The sequence below is a fragment of the Musca autumnalis genome, unplaced genomic scaffold (assembly GCF_047663935.1).
Source record: "Musca autumnalis isolate F117 unplaced genomic scaffold, ASM4766393v1 scaffold_4, whole genome shotgun sequence".
Classification (NCBI taxonomy): Eukaryota; Metazoa; Arthropoda; class Insecta; order Diptera; family Muscidae; genus Musca; species Musca autumnalis.
In genome coordinates, this window is record NW_027411977.1 from 6,845,742 (window position 1) to 6,873,200 (window position 27,459).

Genomic DNA, 27,459 nt, shown 5'->3' on the forward strand with positions numbered 1-27,459 from the left:
TATTAGATGACCACCAGGTCTTCCACAAGTCCTTCTATAGGAAGACATTCAGGTGTTCTATAAGAAGTCCTTCAGATCTGCTATAAGAAGACATCCAGATCTTGTATAAGAAGTCCTCCAGTTTTTCTAAAAGAAGGCATCAGATCTTCCATAAGAAGGCCTCAAATCTTCCATAAGAAGACCCTAGGTATTCTATAAGAAGACCCTGGTCTTCTATAAGAAGCTTTCAATGTTCTAAAAGAAGACCTCCAGATATTGTTCTAAAAGTAGACCTCCAGATCTTCTACAAAAAAAACCTTCATGTCTTCTATAAGTAGACCTCCTGGTTTTCAATGAGAAGACCTTACGCTTTTTTATAAGAAGGGCTCCAGCTCTTCTATGAGAAGACCATCTGTTTTTCATAAGAAGGTCTCCTGCTCTTCTATGAGATGAACTCCTGCTTTTCTATTAGACGACACTATGCTCCTCTATGAGAAGACTTCCTGATCTTCTATGAGAAGTCGTCCTGCTCTTCTATGAGACGACCTCCTGCTCTTCTATATGCAAACGTCCTGCTATTCTATGAGAAGACGTCCTGCTCTTGTATAAGAAGACCTCGTGTCTTGATATATGCAAACGTGCTACTCTTCTATAAGAAGACGTTCTGCTCTTCCATGAGTCGACCTCCTGCTCTTGTATAAGAAGACCTCCTGCCCTTCTATAAGAAGACATCCTGGCCTTTTATATGCATACGTGCTGCATTGGAAAAATATATTTTTCACATCAAAAACAAAACAGAAGCACCGAAAGGGTTAAAGAGATTCAGGAGCTGCCATTTCATCCAGAAAAAATAACGGTTTGTGGGTCGCTAGAATCGTCGGACCCGATTTCTTCAAAATGATGCCGGTTAGGACTACATTGTCAATGGCGACCGTTATTGCGCCGTGATAACCGACTATTTGATGTCTGAAATTGAAGCTCGTAATCTCGGCGACATTTGGTTTCAACAAAACGGCGCCACTTCCCAGACATCGCATCAATCAATGTGTTTATTAAAAGAACACTTCAGTGAGAACCAGTCGATTGGCCACTAAGATCGTCTCATAGACTGTTAGACTTTTTCCAGAGAGAATATGTAAAGTCAAAATTGTATACGGATAAAGCCGCCTCGAATCCGGTCGGTCTTGGGGGAAAACATCAGACGTGCCATTTGCCAGTTACCAGTAGAAAAGCTTGAACGAGTCATTGAAAATTGGACTCAACGGATGGACCTTCTGAAACGTTGCCTCGGCCAATATTTGTTAGACATAATCTGCAAAAAATCAATGTCATCGAATGTTCTTTCAAATGATAATAAACATTCCCCAGTCAATTCGATTTTTATGTTTTTTTATACCCTACACCACTACATATGTGGGGAGGGTATTATAAGTTGGTTTTGGCCAAAAAGTTTGTAACGCATCGAAATAATGGTCGTAGACAGGGATGCCAGATAAGTTTGGTCGAAAATCGGCACTTTTCGGGTACCAAAATCGGCAAAATCGGCAGAAATTTTTCAAAATCGGCAAAAAATCGGCAAATTAAATAACGTTTTTTCAGCTCAAATTATTGCTATATTTAATAAGCATAAGTAAAAAAATAACATTTTAAGTGCAACAAAACAATTAACAATTCATAACCCAAGGCAATAATTCAAAATATGTATGAATATAAATGGTTTTACCATATGTATATGTAGTATATATTTATAAGTACGTGTATGTATATATGAAATCAATATATTTTCAATTCAGTCAAGCTAAACAAAACGTATAAAAATATTGTCTCAGCATTTATGCTAACGAGGGTATATAAACTTTCATACGGGCAAAAGGTACCTCATCGAAATAATGGTTTTGGACCCCAAGTATGTTTGGACGAAATGTGTTTCAGACAATTTGTGTCGATTTAGCAATGTCCGCCCGTCTGTCTGTCTGGCTGACTCTCCCACAAAAGTTCGAAAATGTTCGGAAAATTTGTGCGTACGATCACTCTTGAAGGGAGTAACCTATTTGGTCCATACTTTACACATCGTGAAATGTCTACCAGACTTAGATGTGGTTCCAATACGTACTCAATCGGTCCACTTCTTCGGGAACCTCCCACACAAAAGTCCAAAAATGTTCGGAAAAATTGTACGCGCGATAACTCTTGAAAGGAGTGACTGATTTAGTCGATTTAGTACTTTACACATCCTAATATGTCTACAAGATATAGATTAGGTACGAATATGGACTCTATTTGTCTATTCCTTCGGGTACCTCCCACACTAAATTTCGTCAAGTTTTCTTTAAGACCTGAGGCCCAATTCCGTTTCTATGAAAATGTAAAATGAAAACTTTTACAAAGGAGAAAACTGTCAAATGCAAAAATTATAAAGGAAATATTTTTCATTTCAATTTTTCATAGAACAAGAATCTAGCCCCTGCTCTCGAATCACTTCGATTTTGGTTGAAACAAATTGAATACGCTGCCTCCATTACGACGGTAAAAGCTTTTTCAGGGGCATGTCCATACTTCTTGAGAATATAGCCCGAGAGGTGTAAACACCCCTATGGCACCAAATGTAGTGGCTGTAGAGCACGATAATTCTCGAACTGATCAACCGATTCCAAAAGTTAAACGATGACCCACTGAAATGACTAGTGGGCGCGATATCTATCGAAAAGATATAACTCTCAAAATAAAATCCACTTCCCTAATGGACTATGTAGGTCCATTCCTTTAAGTAACACCTCCACAACACTTTTGAATTTAAATTTTAATCCACATTTTTCGGCAAGTTAAAATGTCTAAAAATGGCCACATAATTCTGAAAAGACCTTAAAAACATTCGATCTGTCCGTAGAAGAAAGTTTCAATTCACATAGGCTGAGTGTATACCTCTGTCAGCAAAGCCGACTGACATTTTCTTACTAGTTGTATTGGAATTTTGAAATGTTGGTTTACAATTAAATTAAATTTATGTAATAAATATTTGAATTAAAGTTTTGTAACAAATCATTTTTTAATGACAACATTATAACAATTAGGGCCATTATTACATGTGTTCTTTTACTATCTGATGGATTTGAAAATGCAAAATAAACTAACTTGGAGGCATTAAACATATAATTTTCACATTGAAAGTTAATGACAAGAAGCTCCTCCCTGAAATTCCATCATCACTTTTAACTTTAAGTTAACCGGAACGTTATAAATCTTTTCGGTAAATCCAAACTATAACAAAAGAAGACTTGTAATAATGGGGGTTAGACTTATTTAATTTTAAGTAGTCTTTAGTAAAGAGAATTCCTTCCATCGAGTCCCTAACTTATCGATCTCGGCACATGTTTTTATTTAAATGTACTTGACTAGAAGCTCTTTCCACATTTGCTGAAGAATGTGGCAAGACTAAAACATGTTTAATAAATTTGGACAAAATAGGAAATAATGATTCAGAATTCACACATTTTTTTCCAAAATTCTAATTCACACATTTTTTTCCAAAATTCTAGCAACTCTACGTTTTTATCTTTAAACAAATTTTTGAAATTTAAACGTGAAAGTTCGCGTGATTCTTGCTTTTCGTTTATGTTTATAAAGCATTCGTATTCCTTTATAATGTCGAAAAATGAATCTTGTGTGCCATTTAATATAAAACTTTGATTTATTGAAGCTAGGCACTTAAATTTATTTTCAAAATTAAACCGCTTCAAAATCTGACCACAAAGTTCAATGTAAAAGTTTGTGCAGTTTTTAATTATTTCCACTAACCCACTTTTCGACAATTTGGTTTTTTGAACAATTTCCTTGACGTATATACTGAAGTACACGTTATGGTAATCAAGAAAATTCAAACTGTTTTTATAAAATGTTAAACAATTATTATTATTATTATTATTATTAATCAAACTACTTTTGACGATATAGTTGCCTTCGTTATTGTACCAAATTAGTTCTAGCAAGCACAATTTTCATACAAAATGGAAATTTTATGTGAACAAGTTGCCTTAACTAAAAATCGGCATTTTAGGGGTAAAAATCGGCAAATCGGCATTTCTATTTTTTTGGACTAAAAATCGGCAAAATGCCGATAAATCGGCAAATCTGGCATCACTGGTCGTAGACCCATACTTATATATACCAAAATGAATGTCTCGACGAGCTGAGTCGATCTGGCTATGTGTGTCCGCCCGTCTGTCCATCTAAACCTTGTAATCACGCTACAGGTCGGATCGGATCGAAATTTTGGATGTTGATGGGGGTCCCGGAGGGGAAGAAGCCTATTGATTTTGGTGATGGTCGGATAATATTTAGGGGTCGGAATGGGCAAAAAACTTATTTGGAGAAAATGTCAAAGTTTTTTTCCAAAGCAAATATCTCAGCATCCATAAGGGGAATACCAAAAGCAAAACCTGACAATGAAAGAAGAAAATATCACCCTTCTAATGATGTGAAGTAGGTTCTCGTAGGTGATCAAACAACGATGATATCACAATAGTCGCAAATAAAACCCAACTTTCCATTTTTGCGATTTTAATTATAATGACGAATATCACAGTTTTGGTTGGAGACTTTCCAAAAGCAAATCCTTACAATAAAAGTAGAAGATCTCATCTTTATAATGATGCGAACTAGGTCGGCGTAGGTGACCACTAACGGAGGTATCGCAATAGTCGGTAATACAACCCATTTTGCCATTTTTTTTTGGAAATCACGCTACAGGTCGCAAATTTTGAGGGTTAATGGGGGTCTCACAAGAAGCCTATTGATTTTGGTGATGATCGGATAATATTTAGTCGTCGGAATGAGCAAAAAATTTATTTGGAGTAAAAGTCTACATTTTATTCCAAAGCAAATATCTCAGCGTCTATAAGGGGTGTAAAAAAGGCAAAACTTGGCAAGGAAAGTAGAAAATATCACCTTTACAACGATGTAACGTAGGTTTTCGTAGGTGGTCAAATAACGAAGACATCGCAATAGACGCTAATAGAACCCAACTTTTCATTTTTGCGATTTTAATAATAATGACGAATATCACACCTTTGGTTGGGGACCTTCTAAAAGCAAAGTCTGAATAAGAAAGTAGAAAAACGCATCTTTAAAATTATGCAAAGTAGGTTGGCGTAGGTGGTCAAATAATAGAGATATCGCAATAGTCGGTAATACATCCCTTTTTCTACTTTTTCTGCAAACACACTACAGGTCGGAATTTTGATCGGATCATCACGAAATTTTCTCACAGAGATAGAAGCCTATTGATGTTGGTGATGTCGATAGTAGTCAAATATAAAATTAAATATTAATTATTTTGGTTCAGTTCGCCTTAAGGCATTTAGTATAAAAGTTAGATAGGAGAAAACTTTCGTATCTCCCTAAAAGAAATGTTTTCGAGTGAAAAGATTATGCACAGAGGTAGTGGTGTAGGGTATCACATAGTCGGCCCCGTACCGACTATAGCCTTTTCTCACTTGTTTTTCTTTAAAGAAAGTAGGAACCTCTAAATGGGTCACCCTTTATTTAGAAGAGTAACTCTTGAACTTTCCGTTGATTCTAATTATGCTAATGTACGTGATCAGGTAAGATAGTTACAGCCTAGTATATACAGGGATCCCACACTTTTAAACCTCTAAGTAGAGATGAGTGTGTAAGGGGATTACCTCTACTAAGACCAGTCCTTCTGCTAGCTAAAGCTTTACGTTCAAAACTAAAACGAATTAAAGGTCAGATCGTAATGATGTCCCCTACTGGCCGAAAGTAAGACATATACCATACAGAAATGTAGTTCGGATGGGTGATAGTAGAGGGTTTAAATTTGTTATTTAAAAGCAGAACTTTAACGCTGTCATAAAATCTTAATGCACAACTATTGGAATGTTTTTCAAATTCGTTCGAACTACTACCTATTACTGTAGAACATTTTTGTTTAATTGAAAACAAAAATTAATCAAATATTTTTAAATAAAAAATAATTTAAAAAAATAAGTTTCAGTGTTTTATTTAGAAATGCACTTAAAACTAGAAAATAATTTGTCGCTTAGCCTCAATAAATATATTCTTTCTCATGATGGAATCTCTCAAATAAAACGCTTGCATTTGAATTAAAAATTGTGACAATATTGAACGGCAAGCGTTTTATTTGAGAGATTCCATCATGAGAAAGAATATATTTATTGAGGCTAAGCGACAAATTATTTTCTAGTTTTAAGTGCATTTCTAAATAAAACACTGAAACTTATTTTTTTTAAACTATTTTTTATTTTTAACTTTTTAGTAAATACATTTTTTGACCACTGAGAACAAAATTGTAGTCAATTTTGGCCGTAAATTTAGATAAAAACTTTAAAATGCCTGAAATCGTGTAGTACCTTTATATAAAGGCTATACCAAAACCAGGACTTATGTCCATAATTTTTTATGGGGAAGTTTCTGTACCATTGGGAACTCCAAATGCCAAGTTACAGTCAATTCGGCCTAAAAATGAAGATAAAATCCTTAAAACACTTGAAATCAGACAATACCGCTATATGGGGGCTATACCATAACCTGGACCCATGTTCACAATTTTTGGTGGGGAAATGCCTGTATCATTGGAAATCCCAAATGCCAAATGACAGCTAATTCGGGCAAAAATGAAGATAAAATCCTCAAAATATCTGAAATCGGGTGGTACCGCTATATGGAGGCTGTAGGAAAAATTGGGCCCATATTTATGTATTGTCTTCCAAATCTGAAAAGTGTGCAAAGTTTCAGTTCGATTGGTCAACTGCAACTGCGTTAAAAATGAGTTACTAAATTTGAACTAAATCGGGTGGTACCGCTATATGGGGGCTATAGGAAAACATCGACACATATTGGATTTAGTTTCACATTCATGTATTGTCCTCAAAATCTGAAAAGTGTGCAACGTTTCAGTTCTATTGCTCAACTGCAACTGTGTCAAAATTGAGTTACCAGATTTGAAATGCAAGTTAAATAAAACACCGTTAAAACACTGTAAAATGGACCAATCTTTGTTTTAATTTTATATTCATGTATTGTCATCCAAATCTGAAAAGTGTGCACAGTTTTAGTCCGATTGGTCAACTGCAACCGTGTCAAAATTGAGTTAACAGATTTGAAATGCAATTTAAATAAAACACTGTAAAAATAGTCCGGTCAAAATAGACATTGAAATAGCAAAAATTCCCACAAAGCTGAATTTTGGTGGAGAGCTAGGGTTTGCCATTAGAAGCAACGTCCTAAAAGTCCCCATCGATCCCATGTGTGCAAAAAAAATTATTCGGGGTCAAAGGTCAAAATTTAAGGGTTTTTAGGTTTTCGGATTTATTTTTTGAAAACGGTTGATCGAATCAGAAAGTGACTAAAGTAAATATTGTAGACAGAAAAATTATCTACAAGTTTGACCCTTATAAATTTTTTCTTAGAAGGAACCATTCTTGAGATATAGCTGTTCTAAAAAACACATGATTTTTATGCACTTATGAGGGAAATGTGCACATATTCAGACGAACCGGCTAAAATAAGCGAAGTAATCGGGTCTGTCCCGCCAAAAAAAATATATTTTCTTGAAGAGCGAAATTATAGCTATCTTCTAAAAAAAATTCCAACAAAATCGGAGTGTGTTTAGTAGAGTTATTCAATGTTAGAGTAATTTTATGCAAAAATAGCCCATTTAACCCACATGTATAATCGAAAGCTCAACGGGAACGACCGCAACGAAAACTCTCCGATTTTTTTTCAAGTTTTGTCCGAAGGTAGGGTTTGTTGCGCTGATTACGGAAATGTATAATTTTCAACGGTTGCGGATCCGGTTCGCCGGTTATTAGACCCGAAGGGCCAAATTTAAAAACCGGGTTAGAACCGGTTCTACTGAACCGATTACTGCAAAGTGGATATCGTTTGAAAGCTTACGGAAGTATCTAACACATAGTGTCGTTACTTTAACCGGTTCGCCTCATAATGTACTTACGCGGCTAATTTTTTATTTGACCTTTAGATCGAGATATCTCGAAAATGGTAAGTCTTTTTTAAGAATCGTAAAGACCAATCTTGTAGACAATTATTGAATCTACAACTTTTACTTTAGCGGGCTTTTGCTAAGTATTACCGTTTTTGAGAAAAACTAAAAAAACTGAATAATGCCTCCAAAAATGACCTTTGACCCCTAATAACTTGTTTTGCACACATGGGATCGATGGGGACTTCTAGGACGTTGCTTCTAATGACCAACCCTAGCTCTCCACCAAAATTCAGCTTTGTGGGAATTTTTGCTATTTCCCCCTTATACGCATGTCTATTTTGACCGGACTAAAATGGACCAATATTGGTTTTGATTTCATATTCATGTATTGTCATTCAAATCTGAAATGTGTGCAAAATTTAATTCGATTGGTCAACTGCAACTGTGTTAAAATTGAGTTACCAGATTTGAAAAGCATGTAAAATTCAGCACTGTGCAACACTGTAAAAATGGACCAATATTAGTTTTGATTTCATATTCATGTATTGTCATCCAAATCTGAAAAGTTTGCAAAGTTTTAGTTCGACTGGTCAACTGCAACTGTGTGAAAAATGAGTTACCAGATTTGAAAAGCAAAATACCGGAAATCGGGTGGTACCGTTATATGGGGGCTATAGGAAAAACGGACCCATATTGATTTCGGTTTCATATTCACGTATTGTCATCTAAATCTAAAAAGTGTGCAAAGTTTTACTTCGATTGGTCAACTGCAACCGTCTTAAAAATCAGTTACCATATTTGAAAAGGGGGTTAAGTTAGACACCGTAAAAACACTGTAAGAATGGACCAATATCGGTTTTGATTTCATATTCATGTATTGTCATCCAAATCTGAAATGTGTGCAAATTTTAAGTTCGATAGGTCAACTGCAACTGTGTCAAAAATTAGTTACCAGATTTGAAAAGCAAATTAGATAAAACACTGTAAAACAGTGTTAAATTGGACCAATATTGGTTTTGATTTCATATTCGTGTATTGTCATCCAAATCTGAAAAGTGTGCAAAGTTTTAGTTCGATTGGTCCACTGCAACCGTGTTAAAAATGAGTTACCAGATTTGAACTAAACACACACCGAAGCAAGTTAAATAAAACACTGTAAAAACAGAAGTTTTGTAGTACTTCGAACGAATTTGAAATCGAATCGTATTCAAATTACAGTACAAAATGTATTTGTTGTTCTTACCTAAAATATAAATCATGGTAAAACAGTTGTCGAAGGCAAATCCCACAAAAAATCGCATAACGGCAAATTGCCAAAAATTAGAAACGAATGCCGTTGCTATGCCTGCTGCAAATCCAACCAGATTACAGCCAATCAATGATGGAATTCGTCCAAATTTATCAGCAATCCAACCAAACAAGAGACCGCCAACGATGGCACCAAGAAAGAAAATCGACTGAGCATATGTGGGTAAGGTGTCATTTTCGCACACCCAATTCTCTTCAGTGGCCACTGTTGTATAGGGAATTTCGGTAAAGTTGTAGGACCAACCATGCATACAAGCAACCCTTGGCCATGTTGGATCAGCTTTTCGAATACCCTTAGCTAGTAGATCCGTATAGTTGACATTATACATAAAACAATTGTGGTAATCTCCATTGTCCATGCGCGGTATGGAAAGAGCCAATCTAAAAAATACAAAAAAATCTTTATTAAAATTGCATGAAAAATAAATGTTCATATGTATGTTTTATGTTCAAATTGAATTCTTTACAAATAGGAAATGCCATTTGTTCCCATAAAAATTCAAAAATCCATTAATACACACCAAGAAAGTCGTTGGTGTTGGTTGAACGTAAAGTCGCAATTATTTTAATTTTTAATTTGCCACCCAAGACTCTTGTTCACATTCATATTTGATAGATAATAGACAAACAACTTCAATTTCAAAGATTTGATTTCTCAAAATAATTAGCTTCGGTCAATAACATGTCCTTGATATAAAAGAGTTTAGTTAATAATAATAATCTATATGTATGAATGTACAAATATTTAATTGTATTTTCAGTTCTATGTACGTGTATATATATATGGTGTACATACTACTTTTGAAACAATCACCAACTCAACTCTCCATACCGACAATCATTCATTAACTCAACAATCCACATTTGTGCACCTTACCTGTGTGTCTGTCTGTTGGCACAGCAGCAGCATTCTGCCAAGACAATAAATAATCTTAGATAGAATTAGAGTTGTAACACTAATGTTTAAAACATTATTTTAAGCATTTTTATTAGATATATAAAAAAATCAATTTATTCTTATAATCCGGATTATGAGTTTAGCACAAATGGTTATGAAAGTTGTGGTCAGTAAAAAACTTTTTGTTGCTATGCTAGGATAAGTGGTATTTAAGTTTATGCTTTGTACACAATTTGATTTCATTCACCAGTTCCCGGACGGATATTTAACATTTGATTAGAGGAGTATATTTGGCTATGCTTAGATTGAAAAGAAAGAAGACGTCGCTATAAAATCTCGTAACAAGCTTTAAGAATCATGGATTAGTAACATGTCAATGTCAGTTTCTTTGTCTGCGTCCACTGCCCACTGCGACTTGAGGACCTTATGGTCTTATCGCAAATAGCAGTGACTTGCGCAGATACATAAATAATCCGTTGAACGTTTCAAACGATATTTTTGTTCAGGGAAAATTTCGTTTCAGCAGTCCATCGAATAAACCGAATTAAAACACTTTCATACATGTTTTTAAGATTTTGATTCCAAAAATGCATATTTGGTGAGTATAATTGTAGATTAAACTGTGTATATTTTCTTGTTCTTCTAGTAATATAACTGGACTAACTTAGATATGTAGATGCCTGACCTCTCCCCACGTCATCAATTATACGATATCAACATTACAATCTTTATGCTCTGTCAAAGCGTAGCGTCTCCTAGCGCCAGACTTTATTTATTCCCAAGAGAGAACTGTTCGTGGCATGTAATAGAAGGTATAGCTATTCATAGGTGTTAGGTACCCAATAATCAACTTTAATCCGACTGTTACACATTTCACTGCTACCCACATAAATTTCATTTATTGGTCACTAGAGATTATCTTAAGCGAGGTAGATCTGTACTGTACAGAGTTGAAAGTAAAATCCCTCATCCCCGTTTTTGTCGTTCGTTCCGCATAATTTTGTAAGCTATAGGTTTTGGTTGCTGCGTCTCATCAAAACAAGCAAAAAAATCACTCGGATTTGACGACAGAGATATACATACCCTCAACCTGTGTAAATTGAGACTTTTATTTATAGACAGGTAGCATAGTCCCGGTCCACACTAAAGCGATTTCAATGATATAATTTAATGAAATTAGGCGTTCTTAGATCGAGTTCCATACTAAAGTAATTTTATGAAATTGCTGTATTGCGGAACTCGATCTAAGAACGCCTGAATGTAGACCGGGACATACAAAAATTTGAAGTGACTTTGTGCGTGAGCTTTTTTATAGAATCACCTTATAATTGAGATTTTATCTAATCTTACGTAAAAACTCATCAAAATATGATACAGGGATACGAGTTTGTAAAAAAACCATAACCCTAGTGTAGATAATTTGCGGAACATGTACCTCAAGGAACGGACCAACTTAGTCCATTTGGGAAGCGGATATAAATAATTATATATAATGACTATCAATCATTCCTTTTAGTTGACTACTGTAGGTTTTTTGAGCTCTTGGGTCATTACGTCAAGAAATATGGACTTGTCCACGAAGAACAGGATAGTCCCTGTTCAAGATTCGATAAAGATTTCAAAACAATTCTCGAATGTCTGATAAACTACACAAAAGCGGAATGTTCCGGAAGTAGCTGTCCGATATAGTCTCTCTGCTAATTTAATTTAAACTTGGGAGAAGTCTATTGCTAAATTCCTATTGGATCGAGGTGCAGATCCAAATCGTTGGGATGCTAAAAAGGAGGTCACACCATTGCATTGTGTGTATACTGCAAAATGTTGAACCAATGCCAGTCACTCCTTATAGCGCCTACTATTCATTTTTGTTAACTAGTCATTTTGATAATTGTAGAATTTTTGAAGCTATGGCCCATTATGCCGGTAAACATGGACTTGCCCACGAACATTATAACGCTGTAAACAGGAGTACTTTCGTTAAAAAAAATTCAATACGGTAGTCGAACACATTAAACTGAAGTTTTGCGAAAATGTTTAACATTGACTCGATGTGCAAAGTTTCGGTCAAATTGGATACTCAATTCGTCATTTTAATCTTCAGTCATTTTAAGTTGGAGGCAAGATTTTTGTGCTTATATCCCATTATCTCAGGAAATATGGATTTGGTGTCAAAAATGCATTGTTGTAATAGGAATCTCGAACACAACCTACCGCAAACAATCTCAATGGTCGCATACATGTCCTTAAAAAGTATATTTGCGTACATGGAATGTATGGGTTTAGCAGTCAGGTGTGGAACTGCCGAGATAGAGTTGCTGAACGTTTACATCCCGCCGAGAAATAACTGTATCTCAGGTTACGTGCCTAACATTAGCCCGCTTTTGGAAGGTCATAATCGTCTGGTCCTGGGGTACTTTAATGCGCATCATGAGATGTGGCATTCGGCCCTCGGAACGACCAGAGAGGTACAGCGCTGGCTGAGCAGATTGACAGCTCTACGTTTTGCACGGTCAATGAGGACGCCCCTACCAGAATTAGAGGAGAGTGTCACAGCTCGCCAGACTTAACCATCGAGTCAACTGGTCTGACAAATGACGTTACTTGGCAACCCGTCATTTCCCTTGGACCAGACCATCTCTCCATATTTGTCTCCATTAGCAGACCACCCGATTTCATTACCTCTGAACGCCGCACATTCGTCAATAATAAGAAAGCTGATTGGCCGGGTTTCGGAGAGTTCACCAATAACTACTTCAGAGAACTGCCCAATCCTTCTGATGTTCGGGTAGCGGAAATGACGTTCCGTTCATCACTGCTGCAGCCGCTCGCCATATCCCTGCTGGTCGAATACCCGAAGTAAGACCAAACTTCCCAGCAGAGGCGACGGGATTAGCAAATGAGCGTGATGAGCTTCGCCAAACCAATCCCAATGACCCCAGAGTCAGGGAGCTGACACTGGAAGTTAACAGGCTGGTCTGCGAGCATAAGCGGAACAAGTGGTTAAATCATCTGAAGAGTTGCAACATTGGAGCCGGTATAGGTGAATTGTGGGCAACGGTTAAGTCACTCTCGAACCGTGGAAGAAGGGAAGATAGGACCTCAGTCACGTTTGGCGACGTTACATTGACTGACCCGAAGAGGTGCGCAAGTTATTTTATTCGACAGTTTGTCGAGAACCCCGAGAGTGAAAGGGCGAAGAGAAGAGTTTTACGTCGCATCAGATCTCTTCCTGCAGAGGAGGAACCACCACAGTTTACAATGGATGATGTTGCCAATGCCATCAGGAACGCTAAATCATCCAAAGCGTTGGGCCCTGATGAAATCTCCATGGTAATGCTGAAGCAGCTGGATGAGCCGGGAGTGGAGTATCTCACAAAAGTTCTCAACTTGTCGCTATCCACCCTCATTGTTCCCGAAGTCTAGAAAATGGGCAAGGTGGTCCCACTACGGAAGCCCGGCAAGGATGCCAGCAAAAGTGAATCGTATAGACCGATTTCGCTTTTGTCGCCCGTAGCAAAGACCCTTGAGGGCTTAGTCCTCCCCAGTATTAGAAATAGCTATCAAGTTGACGATCATCAGCATGGATTCCGTAAGCAGCACAGCACGACAACTGCGTTGCACGCCACTACCACACATATTTGTCAAGGACTCAACCAGAGACGGCCGTGCGATAGAACAGTGATGGTGGCGCTTGACTTATCAAAAGCCTTTGATACAGTCAGGCATTCCACGCTGTTTGAGGACATTGAGCAGACAACCCTCCGGCCAAGCTTGAAACGTTGGATAGTCAATTATATGTTTAAACAAGAAGTCCAAACCCTGTAGAGTGAAACAGGGAGTTCCCCAAGTTCTGGTGATATCTCCGGAACTGTTTAACCTCTACCTCTCCTGTATTCCGCCCCCTCCAGACGGCATCGGGATCGTAACGTATGCGGATGATTGCACGATCCTGGCGTCGGGTACCTATCCTGATGACATCTGTGAGAGACTGAACAACTATTTAACCGATCTTACCACCTTTTTCCATTCGAGGAATATGCAGATTTCTGCCACAAAATCAACAGCCACTCTGTTCACCACATGGACAGCGCAGTTTGGAAGAGAATTGAATGTCGTGGTCAACGGTAGCAGAATTCCGACCACAAACTGCCCCAAAATTTTAGGGGTCACATTCGGCACTACTTTCACGTCGTGCGCGCACGCCACATCTATCTGCGACAAACTGAAAAGTAGGAACAAGGTCCTCAATTCCCTAGCCGGCAGCACTTGGGGTGCAAGTTCGGTCTGTGGTAAGCTATGTGGCGCCAGTCTGGTCCCCCAGATTATGTGATACGAATTGGAAAAAGATTCAAACTTGCCAGAATGCCGCCCTGAGAACAGCAACAGTGGACCAAATCTTCAGTGGACCATCTACATGAGGAGGCAAAGATTCTTCCAGTAAAGCAACGCAATGAGATGCTTTCGTTGCAGTACCTGCTTGGATGTTACCGTGTGAGCCATCCCAATCACCATCTAGTGGGTAGGCCTGACACACTAACACTGTTGGGCAGAAATGCACGGCCTCATACACAAAAGTGTAAAAAATACATGAGTCTCTCGCAATTTGCCCACCATTGCACTAAGGCAGATCAGGAAGGATATCCATGCTCTAGAGGGAGAGGTCCAACGATACAGGAGAGAACCCCTAGATCAACAAGCATATCAAGCAGGTTTAAATAGTATTCACACGGATGCAGTTGTCAAGGCCTTAAGCAATTATAGTGTGAATAAAGTCCTCGAAATACATCCCCCATCTATTGCAGCCAAGGAGCGTCAGCTGCCACAACAAACTAGAGTAGTTTTGGCTCAACTACGCTCGGGATATTGCAGTCGCATAAATTCTTATTGGGCGGATATCGACCGCGCCGTGCAAGACATCTGCCCAGTATTTGGCATGGGCCCGCACGACACAAAACACCTTTTCAACTGCCCAGCCAAACCTACTCATCTAACTCCAGTGATCTGTGGTTACATCCCATCGAAGCAGCCACTTTCCTGGAACTGGAGATAGACCCAGAGCCAGATTGAACAGAAGAACGAACATACAAACATAATAACAAACACTGTTACAACAACATAATTTCTATCTGCCCCACACTACATCCGAACTAAAAAATAGATCTGTTGAACCGGTTCATATTATCATCGGTTTTATTATTTCTACTTATAAAATTTTAAATTGTATTTATACTCGGATGTGTGTATATATCTATGTATGCATTGTATGCATGACGACTAAACTATTGGCATTATTGCATGAAGTTCTCTGTCAAACACATTTCTTGGCAAGGTCTTGCTGATATCGTTGAAGATTTGATTTACTATTTTAAGGCATTAACTAGTTGCCACTGTGGACGGTGGTTTAAATGTAATAATTGTTGCTAATACTGGTTAAATCTAAAACATTGATTTAATGCAGTTTAATTTTTTTGGTTAGTTTGGGTTTAATTAAACAACAATAAATAAATTATAATCGCCTATAAAAATTCCAAACTGTCACTGTAGAAACTGTATGCATGTGATGTAAGCGTGTTAAGCCACAGTCTGCAGTTGAAGCATAACGGACAAGTTGTAATTTTTTAACAACGGAGACAAGTAACTTTGTTCTTAGATAGGATATTAAAAAATAAGTAGGTGGAGGTTATAAACTTGGATTTGAAATGTCAAGGCGCTGAGGCGATACAAATTGCAAGGCCAAATCAAACAAATATAGCGATGTAGGCTTTCAATATTTCCTTATTTTTTAAGGAGCTCAAATGCGATCTTTAGCTTTGCAGATTAAAATTCAGAACAAAATATGTATTATTTAATAGGCATTCAGAAAACGCCAGGTGGAAGCAAAACATTTTAGATTAACAACAATAATAATTCTTCTGTATATAATTCTAACCGTACCATAATAATACAATTATGTTATGTTTAAACAATACATGTTGTTAACATTTTGTTAAGTTTAATTTTGTGGTATATTGTTGTTGTTGTTATTCTTCATCATAAAATTAAAATCTAGCCACGATCTAAACAATAGCATATTGTGGGCATTGCTTTTAGCCATTAATCAAGGTTATTACAAAAACATTCGTTTTCGAAAAAAGTTAAACTGAACAAAATCACCGCCGCCAATGTGGCCATCAATAAAACAATGAAAAAAGTACGCAAACGTGGTGATTATACATTCGGAATTCTTATTGTAAAGTGTATGTTCATATTTACAACAGATAGTATGTAGTGCCTATTTATATAAAAATTAATAGGTTTCGTTTTTTAATTGTGAGAGAAACTGTTTCTCTATAAATAGCTTTAGTGTGAACTTCCGATATAAGAATTTAATTATTAATTTATTATTGGTTTATTAAGTATTGCAAAATGTGATCTGTAAAATTTACTGAACAAGAATATATGTTTCAATATTCCTTGGCATACTAAACGGGCTCAATGTGGAGTTATTTACAGTTATTATAAAAGTTTCGGTTATAACAACTCCGTTCAAAAAACGCCCGATCAATTACATTCTAAAACAAGTAAGAACGATGTTAAACTTAAACTGTTTCTACCCTCCACGATGAGTTGTATTGAAGTAAAATGGAACAAATAGTTTCCTTTCGTTTATGAAAGTATTAAATTCTGCCACGTCAAGGCTTTATCCTAGGGGAAGTGGAATATGCTAACTGGAGTATATCACTTTCTTTTAAACAAGGATTAATACCAATGAGACATCGATGTTTTCTACCCATTCTGAATCGGAAATACTATATAACAGTCATTCCATTTGGACAATGCGTGCACAAACTAAAAATATTTTAAATCAATAGGTACCTGGGTATATACCAAAATATTAACCTATATTGATGACGGACGTTTTCTATCTATTTCTGTGAACCCACACCACCTCATTAATGAAAGTTTTATTAAAACGTTCGTCTATATCCACAATTCTCTGTAGGCATGGATAACGAATACTATATGGTAAATTTCAATAATTTTAATCATCAATATAACGGTAGATAATTCTATGAGGTTACATCAAAATGTAGACCTAATTCTTTGCAGGAATGCTTAATATACCCAACAAAGACAACAGACAGAATTTTATATAAAAAACCTTCAAAAATACCGAACATCGGGAGCTACCGTTCTGTGGACCAATTTCAAATCGTGACCTATACGGACAAATTTCCGCGAGAAGATTAAAAGAAGACTAAATAGCAAATTTAAAAATATCTTAAATCGGAAGGTACTGTTATATGTGGGCTATATCAATACGTGAATCTATACTGATACACTTCCGGTGGACAGTTTGTTCAGCCCCAAAGAAGACCAAAGTTCACCCATTTCGGTGAGAAAATTTGGCTTAAACATTCAAAATACCGAAAATCGGAATGCACTGTTGTAAGGGGGCTATATCAAAACGTGAACCTATTTCTAGGGGAAAGTTTATTGGTCCCAACGAAGACCATATAACAAATTTCAGGTATTTCGGTAAAATAGTGTCGCTTAAACATTCAAAATTAAATGAGAGAAGTCTTCCTTGTCCCATTTGGGATGTTTGGGAACAATTACATTAAACATTAAAAATACCGAAAATGTTCTAAGGGGGCTATATCAAAACGTGAACCTATACTGTTAAATTTCTGGGGTAACAATTTTTGTTCCCAAAGAGAACTAAGGACAAAATTTCAGCCATTTTGGTGGGATATTGAGGCCATATCGTGAGTTACCGTTATATGGGGGCTATATGAAGATATGAACCTATAAATGTTCCACAAACATCCCAGATGGGACAAGGGAGACTTCTCTCATATCAATGAGTTCACCCCGATTCATTTTAGCTCAATGATATGGGACCTACAGTTTATCGCCGAGTCCGAACGGCATGTCCTAAGACATCACTTGTAGAGAAGTTTTGCATGGCTGAATTGAGATTTAAGTTCTCATTTTAGGGGTTCTTTAGGGTTTCACTATTTTGCTTGGAAACCGCGAGTCCTATGTAAATGGGCTTAAAGAGAATGTTGTGAAAATTTTCCACAAGATTGACTTTTATGACATTTTCGTAGAGTTTATCGTTTTTGAGATATAGAAGTTCAAATTGAGACAATACACTGACTGTATAGTCTCCTTATAAAACAATGTCATTACTGCAAATTCCCAAATTAAACTTATATATCTTGAAAATAGTACAACCTAGGAAAATATAAATCATCCAGACTTGTAGATAATTTTCACAGCATCAGCATTTTTTTAGTCCCATTTTGGTATGACTTGCGGCTTCCAAGCAAAATCTTGAAGACTTAAGATAAAAACCTAAAAATTTGAACTGAACCTCTATATCTCAAAAATGGTAAAACCTACAAAAAAAACCAAAAGGTCAGTCTTCTAGAGAATTTTCACAGCTACAACATTTTCTTTAGACTCATTTCGATACGACTTGCGGTTTCCAAGCAAAATCGTGAAAATCTAAAAAATCCCTAAAATTGTGAAATTTGATCGAGATTTATTAAAAAATCCCTCCAGCGATTTTTTCTGTTTCTTTTATTTTTCTCATCTATGAACAATGCTGTTTTAGAATCCGCGAAATCTTTCCATGTGTAAGCGGTTTTCATCAAAAGTTAGTTAAGGCGCACTGAACATGATATTGGAGGCGATACAGTCAGTGCATTATCTCAATTTGAACTTCTGTATCTCAAAAACGGTAAAACGTAAGAAAATATAATAAAGGTCAATCTTGTGGAGAATTCTCACAGCTACAACATTATTTTTAAGCCCATTTACATAGGCCTCGCGGTTTCCAAGCAAATTCGTGAAAACCTAAAGAACCCCTAAAAATGTGAACTTAATCGCGATTTATTTGAAAATCCCACCGGCGATTTTTTTTTTGTTTCTTGATATTTCTCATCTATGAGCATTGTATTTTCAGAATCTGCAAAAACTTTCCAGGTGTAAGCACCTTCCATTTAAATTTGGTTAAGGCACTCCGTGATAATTGATGTTGCTTGGCCTGGGAAACGAACCGAAGACCTTCTGCGTTTAATGCGGGTGTGCATACATACCATTGCATGATGACAATTGGCATATAGGCCGAAAATTTTGTTAAACAGCAAGGTTTGACAAAGACTTTTGTAAATTACAAAAATTTTAATTGAAACTAATTAACAGAAATAAATACGTTCAATATAAATTGTGTAATACATCCAAATAAGAAATTTATAATCTGTCTGATGGCTATAATTTGGGTCAGGGCCAAATAAGTAACATAAAAACGGTTGTGTAATCGGACAATATGCAGACTTTTCAGCCTTAAATTATAGATAACTAACAGACAATTTAAAAAAAAAAAACGCAAGCATTGCAAGTTTTCGTATTGTTTACCATTTTTAATTTTTTTTGTCGTTTCTTTTTTTCAACAGTAAAAAGAGTATATTGTTTGAATACATAAGGTTTTTTCTTTTGATCACTAATTTGGTCCAGACCCAAATTGTAGTCGTTAGGTACATAGTTTACAATCTCCTTTTGGGGGATGTGTTTTATCATTTATATTGAAAGTATTTGGTTCTGCTGGATAGATCTGATTTAAAATTGTAAGAAGGTAACAATGGGAACTATTCCAATTGTTCCTAAATTGCATGTTTCATTATTGTACTTAATCCTAAATACACTTTATGTCAATAATTCTGTCCAGGCGCTTTGTTATGACTTTAAAAGTTTCCCCTGTACCATGTAATTATTTCCAAAGAAAAATTAATTTGTATATAAGACACGCAAAGTCGGCAGTCATAGATATGAACAAGCACAATAACCACTACCACCGTAAATTAATAACATGTGGGTAGTAGTCTTTAAATATAAGTTTTAAGATAATCCTGGGTATACCATATAATTATTTCTGGGGCTATTTCTTTCGGAAAATACTTTCTCTTCTATGAACGAGTTCGGCTTTTATACCCTCAGCATTTATGTTAACTAGGGTATATACACTTTCTTACGGGCAATATATGCCTCATCGTAATAATGGATTAAGACCCCAAGTATATTTGGACGAAATCCGTTTCAGACAATTTGGAGTCGATTTAGCAATGTCCGTCCGTCTGTCTGGCTGTAGGGCACGATAACGCCCTAACGGATTAACCGATTTGTTCCAAAATTTGGCTTTCGTAATATTTTGTCAAACTTAGTTTAAGGAGATGAAAGATACCAAGGAACAGTCCTGACCGGCTTTTACATGGCAAAGTATAGGATTTATCTTGGTCCCTCTTTCATCTCAAGTGGACACTGACCTCCCCGTGGTGTCACTTGGGGTAGCTGCCTTTTCTTCTTCTTCTTTATTTGCCATTCCGTATTTGGGTTTTAGCGATCATACAATTACATAATGATAATTTGGTATATTTAACAAGTCAGTTTATTAATTTATATATAAGTTTCTGTTTTTGGCGGCATTCAGAAGAGTTCTTTCATTATGGTGTCCAGTCCAGTCTTGAATGTTTTTGAGCCATGATGTTTCCCGTCGCCCTCTCGGTCTTCTCCCATCGATTTTTGTTTGGATAATTGTTTGCAGAAGCTTATATTTTTCATGCCTCATAATGTGACCAAGGTATGCGGTTGTTTGTGTTTTTATAATTTTTATTAATTGGCGTTCGACTTGCATGCGTTCTAACACTTCGTCGTTTGTAATGCGCTCGGTTCGACGATATATCCATATTTCAAACGAGTTCAGTCTTTTTTTCATCTACAGCTTTCAAAGTCCATGTTTCCGCAGAGTACAATAAAACGGACCATATGTAACATTTTACAAATCGTATTTTTGTAGTAAGACTTATGCCGTGGCTAAGTAAAACTTTGTTATGTTTGAAAAAATTGCTTCTTGCCATTTCTATTCGGCATTTAATTTCTCTGGATATGTCCCATTTATCGTAGATTTGAATTCCGAGGTATTTGTAGGTTGTCACTCGCTCTATTTCATCGTTATTTATCTTTAGTGGCGTATTATTGTCGGCATGATTCCTGCTTACTACCATATATTTTGTTTTCTTAACGTTGATTTTTAATCCGTATATTTCGCTATTTTGTGTTACTGCGTCTATTAATTTTTGTAGTCCAGCTATGCTGCTTGCTACTAATACGGTGTCATCGACATAGCGTATGTTATTTATTAAGGTGTTGTTTAGTTGGATACCAATATTCTTTCAACGTATAGATTCTTCGAATATTTTCTCGGAATATATGTTAAATAAAAGAGGGGACAATATGCAGCCTTGTCTTACGCCTCTTGAAATTGGAACATCTTCAGTTAATTCATTATCTACTGGAATGTTTGCTATCTGTTTCCAGTATAGGTTTTTAATGCAGTTTATGTCACTGTCTTCCATCCGATTGAAAGTAGGATCTCTATCAATTTATCATGATTTACCGTATCGAACGCTTTTTCGTAGTCTACGAAACATAAAAATACATCTTTTTGTACCTCTCGACAATTTTGTATTAATACTTGTACAGCTAGTAACGATTCTCGTGTCCCCATGCCTTCCTTGAATCCAAATTGTGTTTGTCCCATGTGTGCTTCGCAGATCGGATAGATTCGTCTATGTATTTTTTTCAAAAATATTTTAAGAGCGTGGCTCATTAGACTTATTAGTCTATATTCGCTGCAGGTCTTCGCATTATTTTTCTTGGGTATTGTGATAAATGTTGATTTGAGCCAATCTTGGGGATATTGTCCTGTTTTATATATATTGTTGAATAGTTTTAAAAGAAGCTTGGTGTTATTTCTGTCTATTAACTTAAGTACCTCGGCAGGTATTTCGTCTGGACTCATTGCCTTTTTATCTTTCATTGACATAATAGCTAGTTGTAATTCATTCTCAGTAATGGGTGTCCCTGTAAAATTAATTTCATCCCCTGAGTTGGATAAGGATGTTCGTTGGTGATCGATAAATAATTGCTTAACATATTCTTCCCATAGTTTTTTTCTTTTCTGCAGTTTCATAAATTGCAACTTTATTATCATTGTAGATAAATGTTGACGATCTCTTGGATAAATACCAGATGTAGCTTTTAATTTTTTGTGGAGATTGAAGTCGTCATGAAGTATTTTCAGTCGTTCAATTTCCTGACATTGCTTATTTATTTGCTCATTTTTTGCAGCACGTGTTGCGATTTTAATTTCTTGGTTTATCTCCCAATATCTTTCATAGTTTACATTTTTGTGTTTACTTCTTTCTTTCCGAAGTGCTCGAATTTCATCCGTTATTCATGGATCTTCTTTTTTGCGCATGTTGGTTCCAATTATATTTTTTGTGACATCTTTTATGGATTTTTTCACTTGGTTCCATAGGTTTTCAACATTACATATTGTTGCATTTTTTTCAATGAGATCGGCATTTAATTGTTCCTTTATCGTTTGTTTCGTTAATGGGTCATTCAGTTTTTCAATATTGATTCTTGGTTCCGGCTTTTTCTTGCGAGTGGTAGCAAGTTTAATTCTTAAATTGCACATTAAAAGGTTATGGTCTGAGGGGACATCAGCACCAGGGTAGGTAGAACATTTTGACACAGTACCTCTTATTTATAAAAATGTAGTCTATTTGGTTTCTTACTATGTTGCCATTATTATCCTGAGGTGATTTCCACGTATAAAGTCGCCTAGGGTGAAGACAAAATAATGTGTTGGTGATTTTGTATTTATATTCTTGGCAAAACTGAATCAATTTTTCTCCTCTTTCATTCCGTTTTCCCAGTCCGAATTTGCCTGTAACTTCAGCTGTTACTTCTTGCCCGACTTTGGCATTAAAATCCCCTTGGGTTATTGTGATGTCGTGCGGTTTTGTCATTTTCAACAATTTTTCCAAGTCGTTGTAGAACTGTTCTATTTCTTCGTTGCTGCCTTTAACACCCGTTAAAGGTAGTGAGCTAAAATGTGACGCGCGTTCACCCTTATGAACGGGATTGGGCCCAGTTTTAGTAGCCTTCCCCTAGAAAAAGAAGCCTACTATGAAAAAACAAAAGAGAAGAAAAACAAATCCCTCAAAAGTTAACGACCCCTGCAAACGTTTTAAGGACCATGATCTGCGAATCTGCACCTGGAATATTCGCACTCTTTATAGAGAAGGCGTAGATTACGCATTGGCAGATGTACTTAAAAAGTACAAGGCCGACATTACTGCCATACAGGAAATACGATGGAATGGGAAAGGCGTCACAACAACACCTAAAGGTGACACGCTGTATTATAGCTGCCATGACATAAAGCATGAATTTGGTTGCGGATTTGTAGTTGGTCGGAGGTTAAAACACCTGGTCTCTGCTTCACACCAGTGAATGAAAGACTTGCTATAATTCGAATTAAAGCAAAATATTTGCGCTCATGCTCCCACTGAAGACAAGGACGAACAGACCAAAGATATATTTTATGAGCGCTTAGAAGAAACATATGACCATTGTCCTGCCCATGACATTAAAATTATTCTAGGCGAATTTAATGCCAAAAATTGTAAAGGAAAATATCTTTGGCCCAACAGTTGGAAATTCAGTCTCCACAGTGAAACATCTGACAATGCTATGAGGCTGATAGACTTCGCAGCGGCAAAAAACATGGTAGTTAGCAGCACCAGATTTCAACATCTCGACATCCATAAGACCACCTGGCTGTCTCCAGATCAGAAAACAAGGAATCAAATTGATCACGTTGTGATAGATGGAAGACATTCATCGAGCGTGTTGGATGTGCGTTCGTTCCGAGGAGCAAACATAGACTCGGACCACTACCTTGTTGCAGCAAAGGTACGCACCCGGTTAAACGTAGCAAACAATGTACGAACAGACACAACACGAAAGTTAGACATCGGTAAGCTGCAATCACAACAGATAGCCACGGCATATTCCACTCAACTAGCCCAATTGCTTAATCAAAGCATTCCTCATCCCGATAACGAAATGGCAGAATATGGCCTACACCATGCGTAGCGCACGAGAGAGATATCGGGAGAAAAGGAGAGAGGAGAAACGTCTTTTCCGTAGGAAAAAAGGGAGATGGAAAAGTGGGAGTGTGAAAAATCGAGATGTACAGGAACCTGAATGAAGTGCGAAAATTCTATCAAAGAGTCAAGCATCAAACTGATGGCTTTGGTACAGGCATATCCTCCTGTAGAGCAGGATAATTTGATAACTGATACAGATAGTGTGCTCAGGATATGGAAAGAACATTTGTCAAAACTGTTGGTATCCCATAGCAGCGAAGACGACGAAGATACCACTGACCCAATCCCAGAAGATGGTATTGAATGTATACCGCCCAGCCAAGATGAGGTAAAGTCAGCAATAAATCGGCTGAAGAATAATAAGGCAGCAGGAGCCGATGGCCTTCCAGCCGAGCTGTTCAAAACCGGAGGCGACACGCTGATAAGGTGTATTCATAAGCTAGTTAGCACCATCTGGCTGGAAGAACGAGTACCCGACGATTGGAACCTGAGTATCCTGTGCCCCGTCCACAAATAAGGAGATAAGACTGTATGTTATAACTATAGGGGCATAAGTCTACTCCCTATTGCCTACAAGATCGTGTCAGGGATATTGTGCGAACGACTAAAACGAGATAATTGGACCATACCAATGCGGCTTTAGACCTGGCAAGTCCACCATTGACCAGATATTTACTCTGCGGCAAATCCTGGAGAAAACCTAAGAGATGCAGATCGACACCTACCACCTTTTTGTCGATTATAAAGCAGCCTTCGACAGCCCGCTGCGTTCAAAGGTATTCCAGGCCATATCGGCCCACTCCCTCGTGTACCTCCCCCACAAAAGTTCAATTTTTTTCGCAAAAATTATGCACACGATAACTCCCGAAGGGGCTAAAGGATTTGGTCCATACTTTGCACATCGTAATATTTCTTCGAGACATAAATCAGGTTAGAATATCGGCTATATATGTCAAGTTCATCGGATACCTCCCACACCAAATTTCGGAAAAGTGCAGGTGAGGACCTCCTCTCGAATCGTTTTGATTTTTCTTGCAACAATGGTCCTATCGAGAGGAATGACTCTCAAAATAAGACACACTTCCAAAATGGACTATGTCGGCACCTTCCTTTAGATCTCCCGCGCAAAACTTTTGAGATTTTATCCTAATCCATATCATTGCCGGCAAGTTCATGCGCCCAAAATTCTGAAGATCCCCTAAATACAAACGTTTTTGGGAAAAATGTGTTTCAATTCACACAGGCTGAGGATACACCTCTGTCGGCAAAGCCGACTGATATTTTTTACTTGTTTTGTCTCTTATCGCTCCAATGTGATTTAAAATACAAACTAACCTTTAATTAAATTTAAATGATCAAATCCGAACTCCTACATGTGTAATTACCAACGAGTTTTATTTTCCAGAACCTGTAATAATCTAAAAAAAAATAGGAGAATCCCATAATACAAATTTAATTTGTATTACATATACTACAAAAAATTAATTGTTTATTGTTGAACTTTCATCTGAATTTGTACAAGTCTCTGATGGAATTTCAATTGACGACAAATTAATAATAATTTTAGATGGTGTTGGTTTAATCTTCGCGAATCATTAATAATTATAATAGTAAGCGTATAATTATTGAAATAAGTTAATGGTTAATTGGTAATCGAAGTGGCATTTTTAATAAATAAAAATTCTATACAATAAGGAATACTTAGCTTTGGCAACATTTTGTTTTTCTAGTTTTGTTAGATATTGACACTGTTCCTTTAGATAAAAGAATCTTCAAGTTTTACACGTTCACAACCTTCACTACTTTTGTCACTCGTCAAAAGTAAAGGAACAAGCAAATTATATGTCAATTTTGATGCTACTTTTTGCCAGTGTTTTTAAAGAAATTGCGATTGTTTAAATGTATAGAACTCCACCATATACATATGTATGTATTATGGATTAATACAAAATACACAACAATAAAATCACATTTTATTGATTTTTTTAAAAAGTAATTAAGCAGTAATTGCTTGTATTAAAAGTAAATTGAATTACAAATTAATAGCAACAATGAAAGTAAAATAATAAGTCTTTTTTAAATTAGAATCTGTCACTCTTGTTTGCATTCAATTGTTTAATTAATGACAACAATGTCTGCATTATATTACAGAAATCAAATGTGAATCAGATAATATGTCAATCTTGTTGAATCAATCACCGCCGTAAATCTTATTTTCGAAATTGGAAATTAACTTTCATTTTTGATATTAGTTTACACGTAGTAAATTTCCAGTATACAGAAAAAGGTCTTATGCGGCCCATACATTTACTGCCAAACTGCTGCTGCCGATGAACCCCTTGTGTACGTGTGTGATTGAATATTGTGTAGCATTCCTTCAATCCATATTCCAAAAATGATCAATTTTCCTCCAAAACACGACTTTTAGTTGAAGTATTTAAAAAAATTTAATTTCGTCACAAACAATATTTGTTATTTTCAAAAACTGTTTTTATTTTGATTTCAATTCTGCTAAAAATACTCACACATACATTGACAAAAACTTCAAAATTTACTAATACTATCACAAATGCTGTCCTGCATGCCCACAGTGTATGGGCCGCATTAAAAAGAAAATCTAATAAAAAGGATTGGGTGGCAGTGCAATGGTATGCACACCCGCCTTGCATGCTGAAGGTCGTAGGTTCGATTCCCCAGTCAGTCAACATCAAAATTTTGGCGACATTTACTGAGTATTTCAGCCATGTAAAACTTCTATCCAAAGTGGTGTCTTAAGACACGCCGTTCGGACTCGACGGTAAACAGTAGGTCCCATATCATTGAGCTAAATATGAATCGGGGTGCAGTCATTGATATGAGAGAAGTCTCCCTTGTCCCGTATGGGATGTTTGTGGTTATTATTATAATAAAAAGGACATGAGTATGTTTTTCCTCAATCTAAAAAATCATAATACATTAAAATTTGGTACCACCTAATGTTGGCAAGCAAATTTTAGTGGACTTGTTTATAGTTGTATGGCTTTGTTGTATCGTCGTATGGTTATATGTATGTATGTATATGTGAACTCATTTTTGGTAACAAAAACTTTACACAAAATAATAGATTTTGTTTCGAGTTGCGTTTTAAAAAACATGTCATGTCACCTGAGTCTAATAATACTACCGTAGAAAAAAGAGGTTTAAAGGTCACTCAAATATCAGAAGCTATGCAACTTATAACCAAAGCAATCGATCTACATATTTGTAGACAACGATCCAGATGAAAATCGCAGCGGCAATGCCAA

The 27,459-nt window shown here is 36.5% G+C and overlaps 1 protein-coding gene across 1 annotated transcript in view; it reads right to left on the minus strand.

The window, feature by feature from the left end:
- Nucleotides 1–27,459, minus strand: part of LOC141400716 (solute carrier family 22 member 13-like) — a 40,131-nt gene that overhangs the window by 6,647 nt on the left and 6,025 nt on the right. Inside the window, exon 3 of the mRNA XM_073980160.1 lies at nt 9,207–9,652. Coding sequence (XP_073836261.1) covers nt 9,207–9,652 — 446 coding nt within the window. The remainder of the gene's footprint in view (nt 1–9,206; nt 9,653–27,459) is intronic.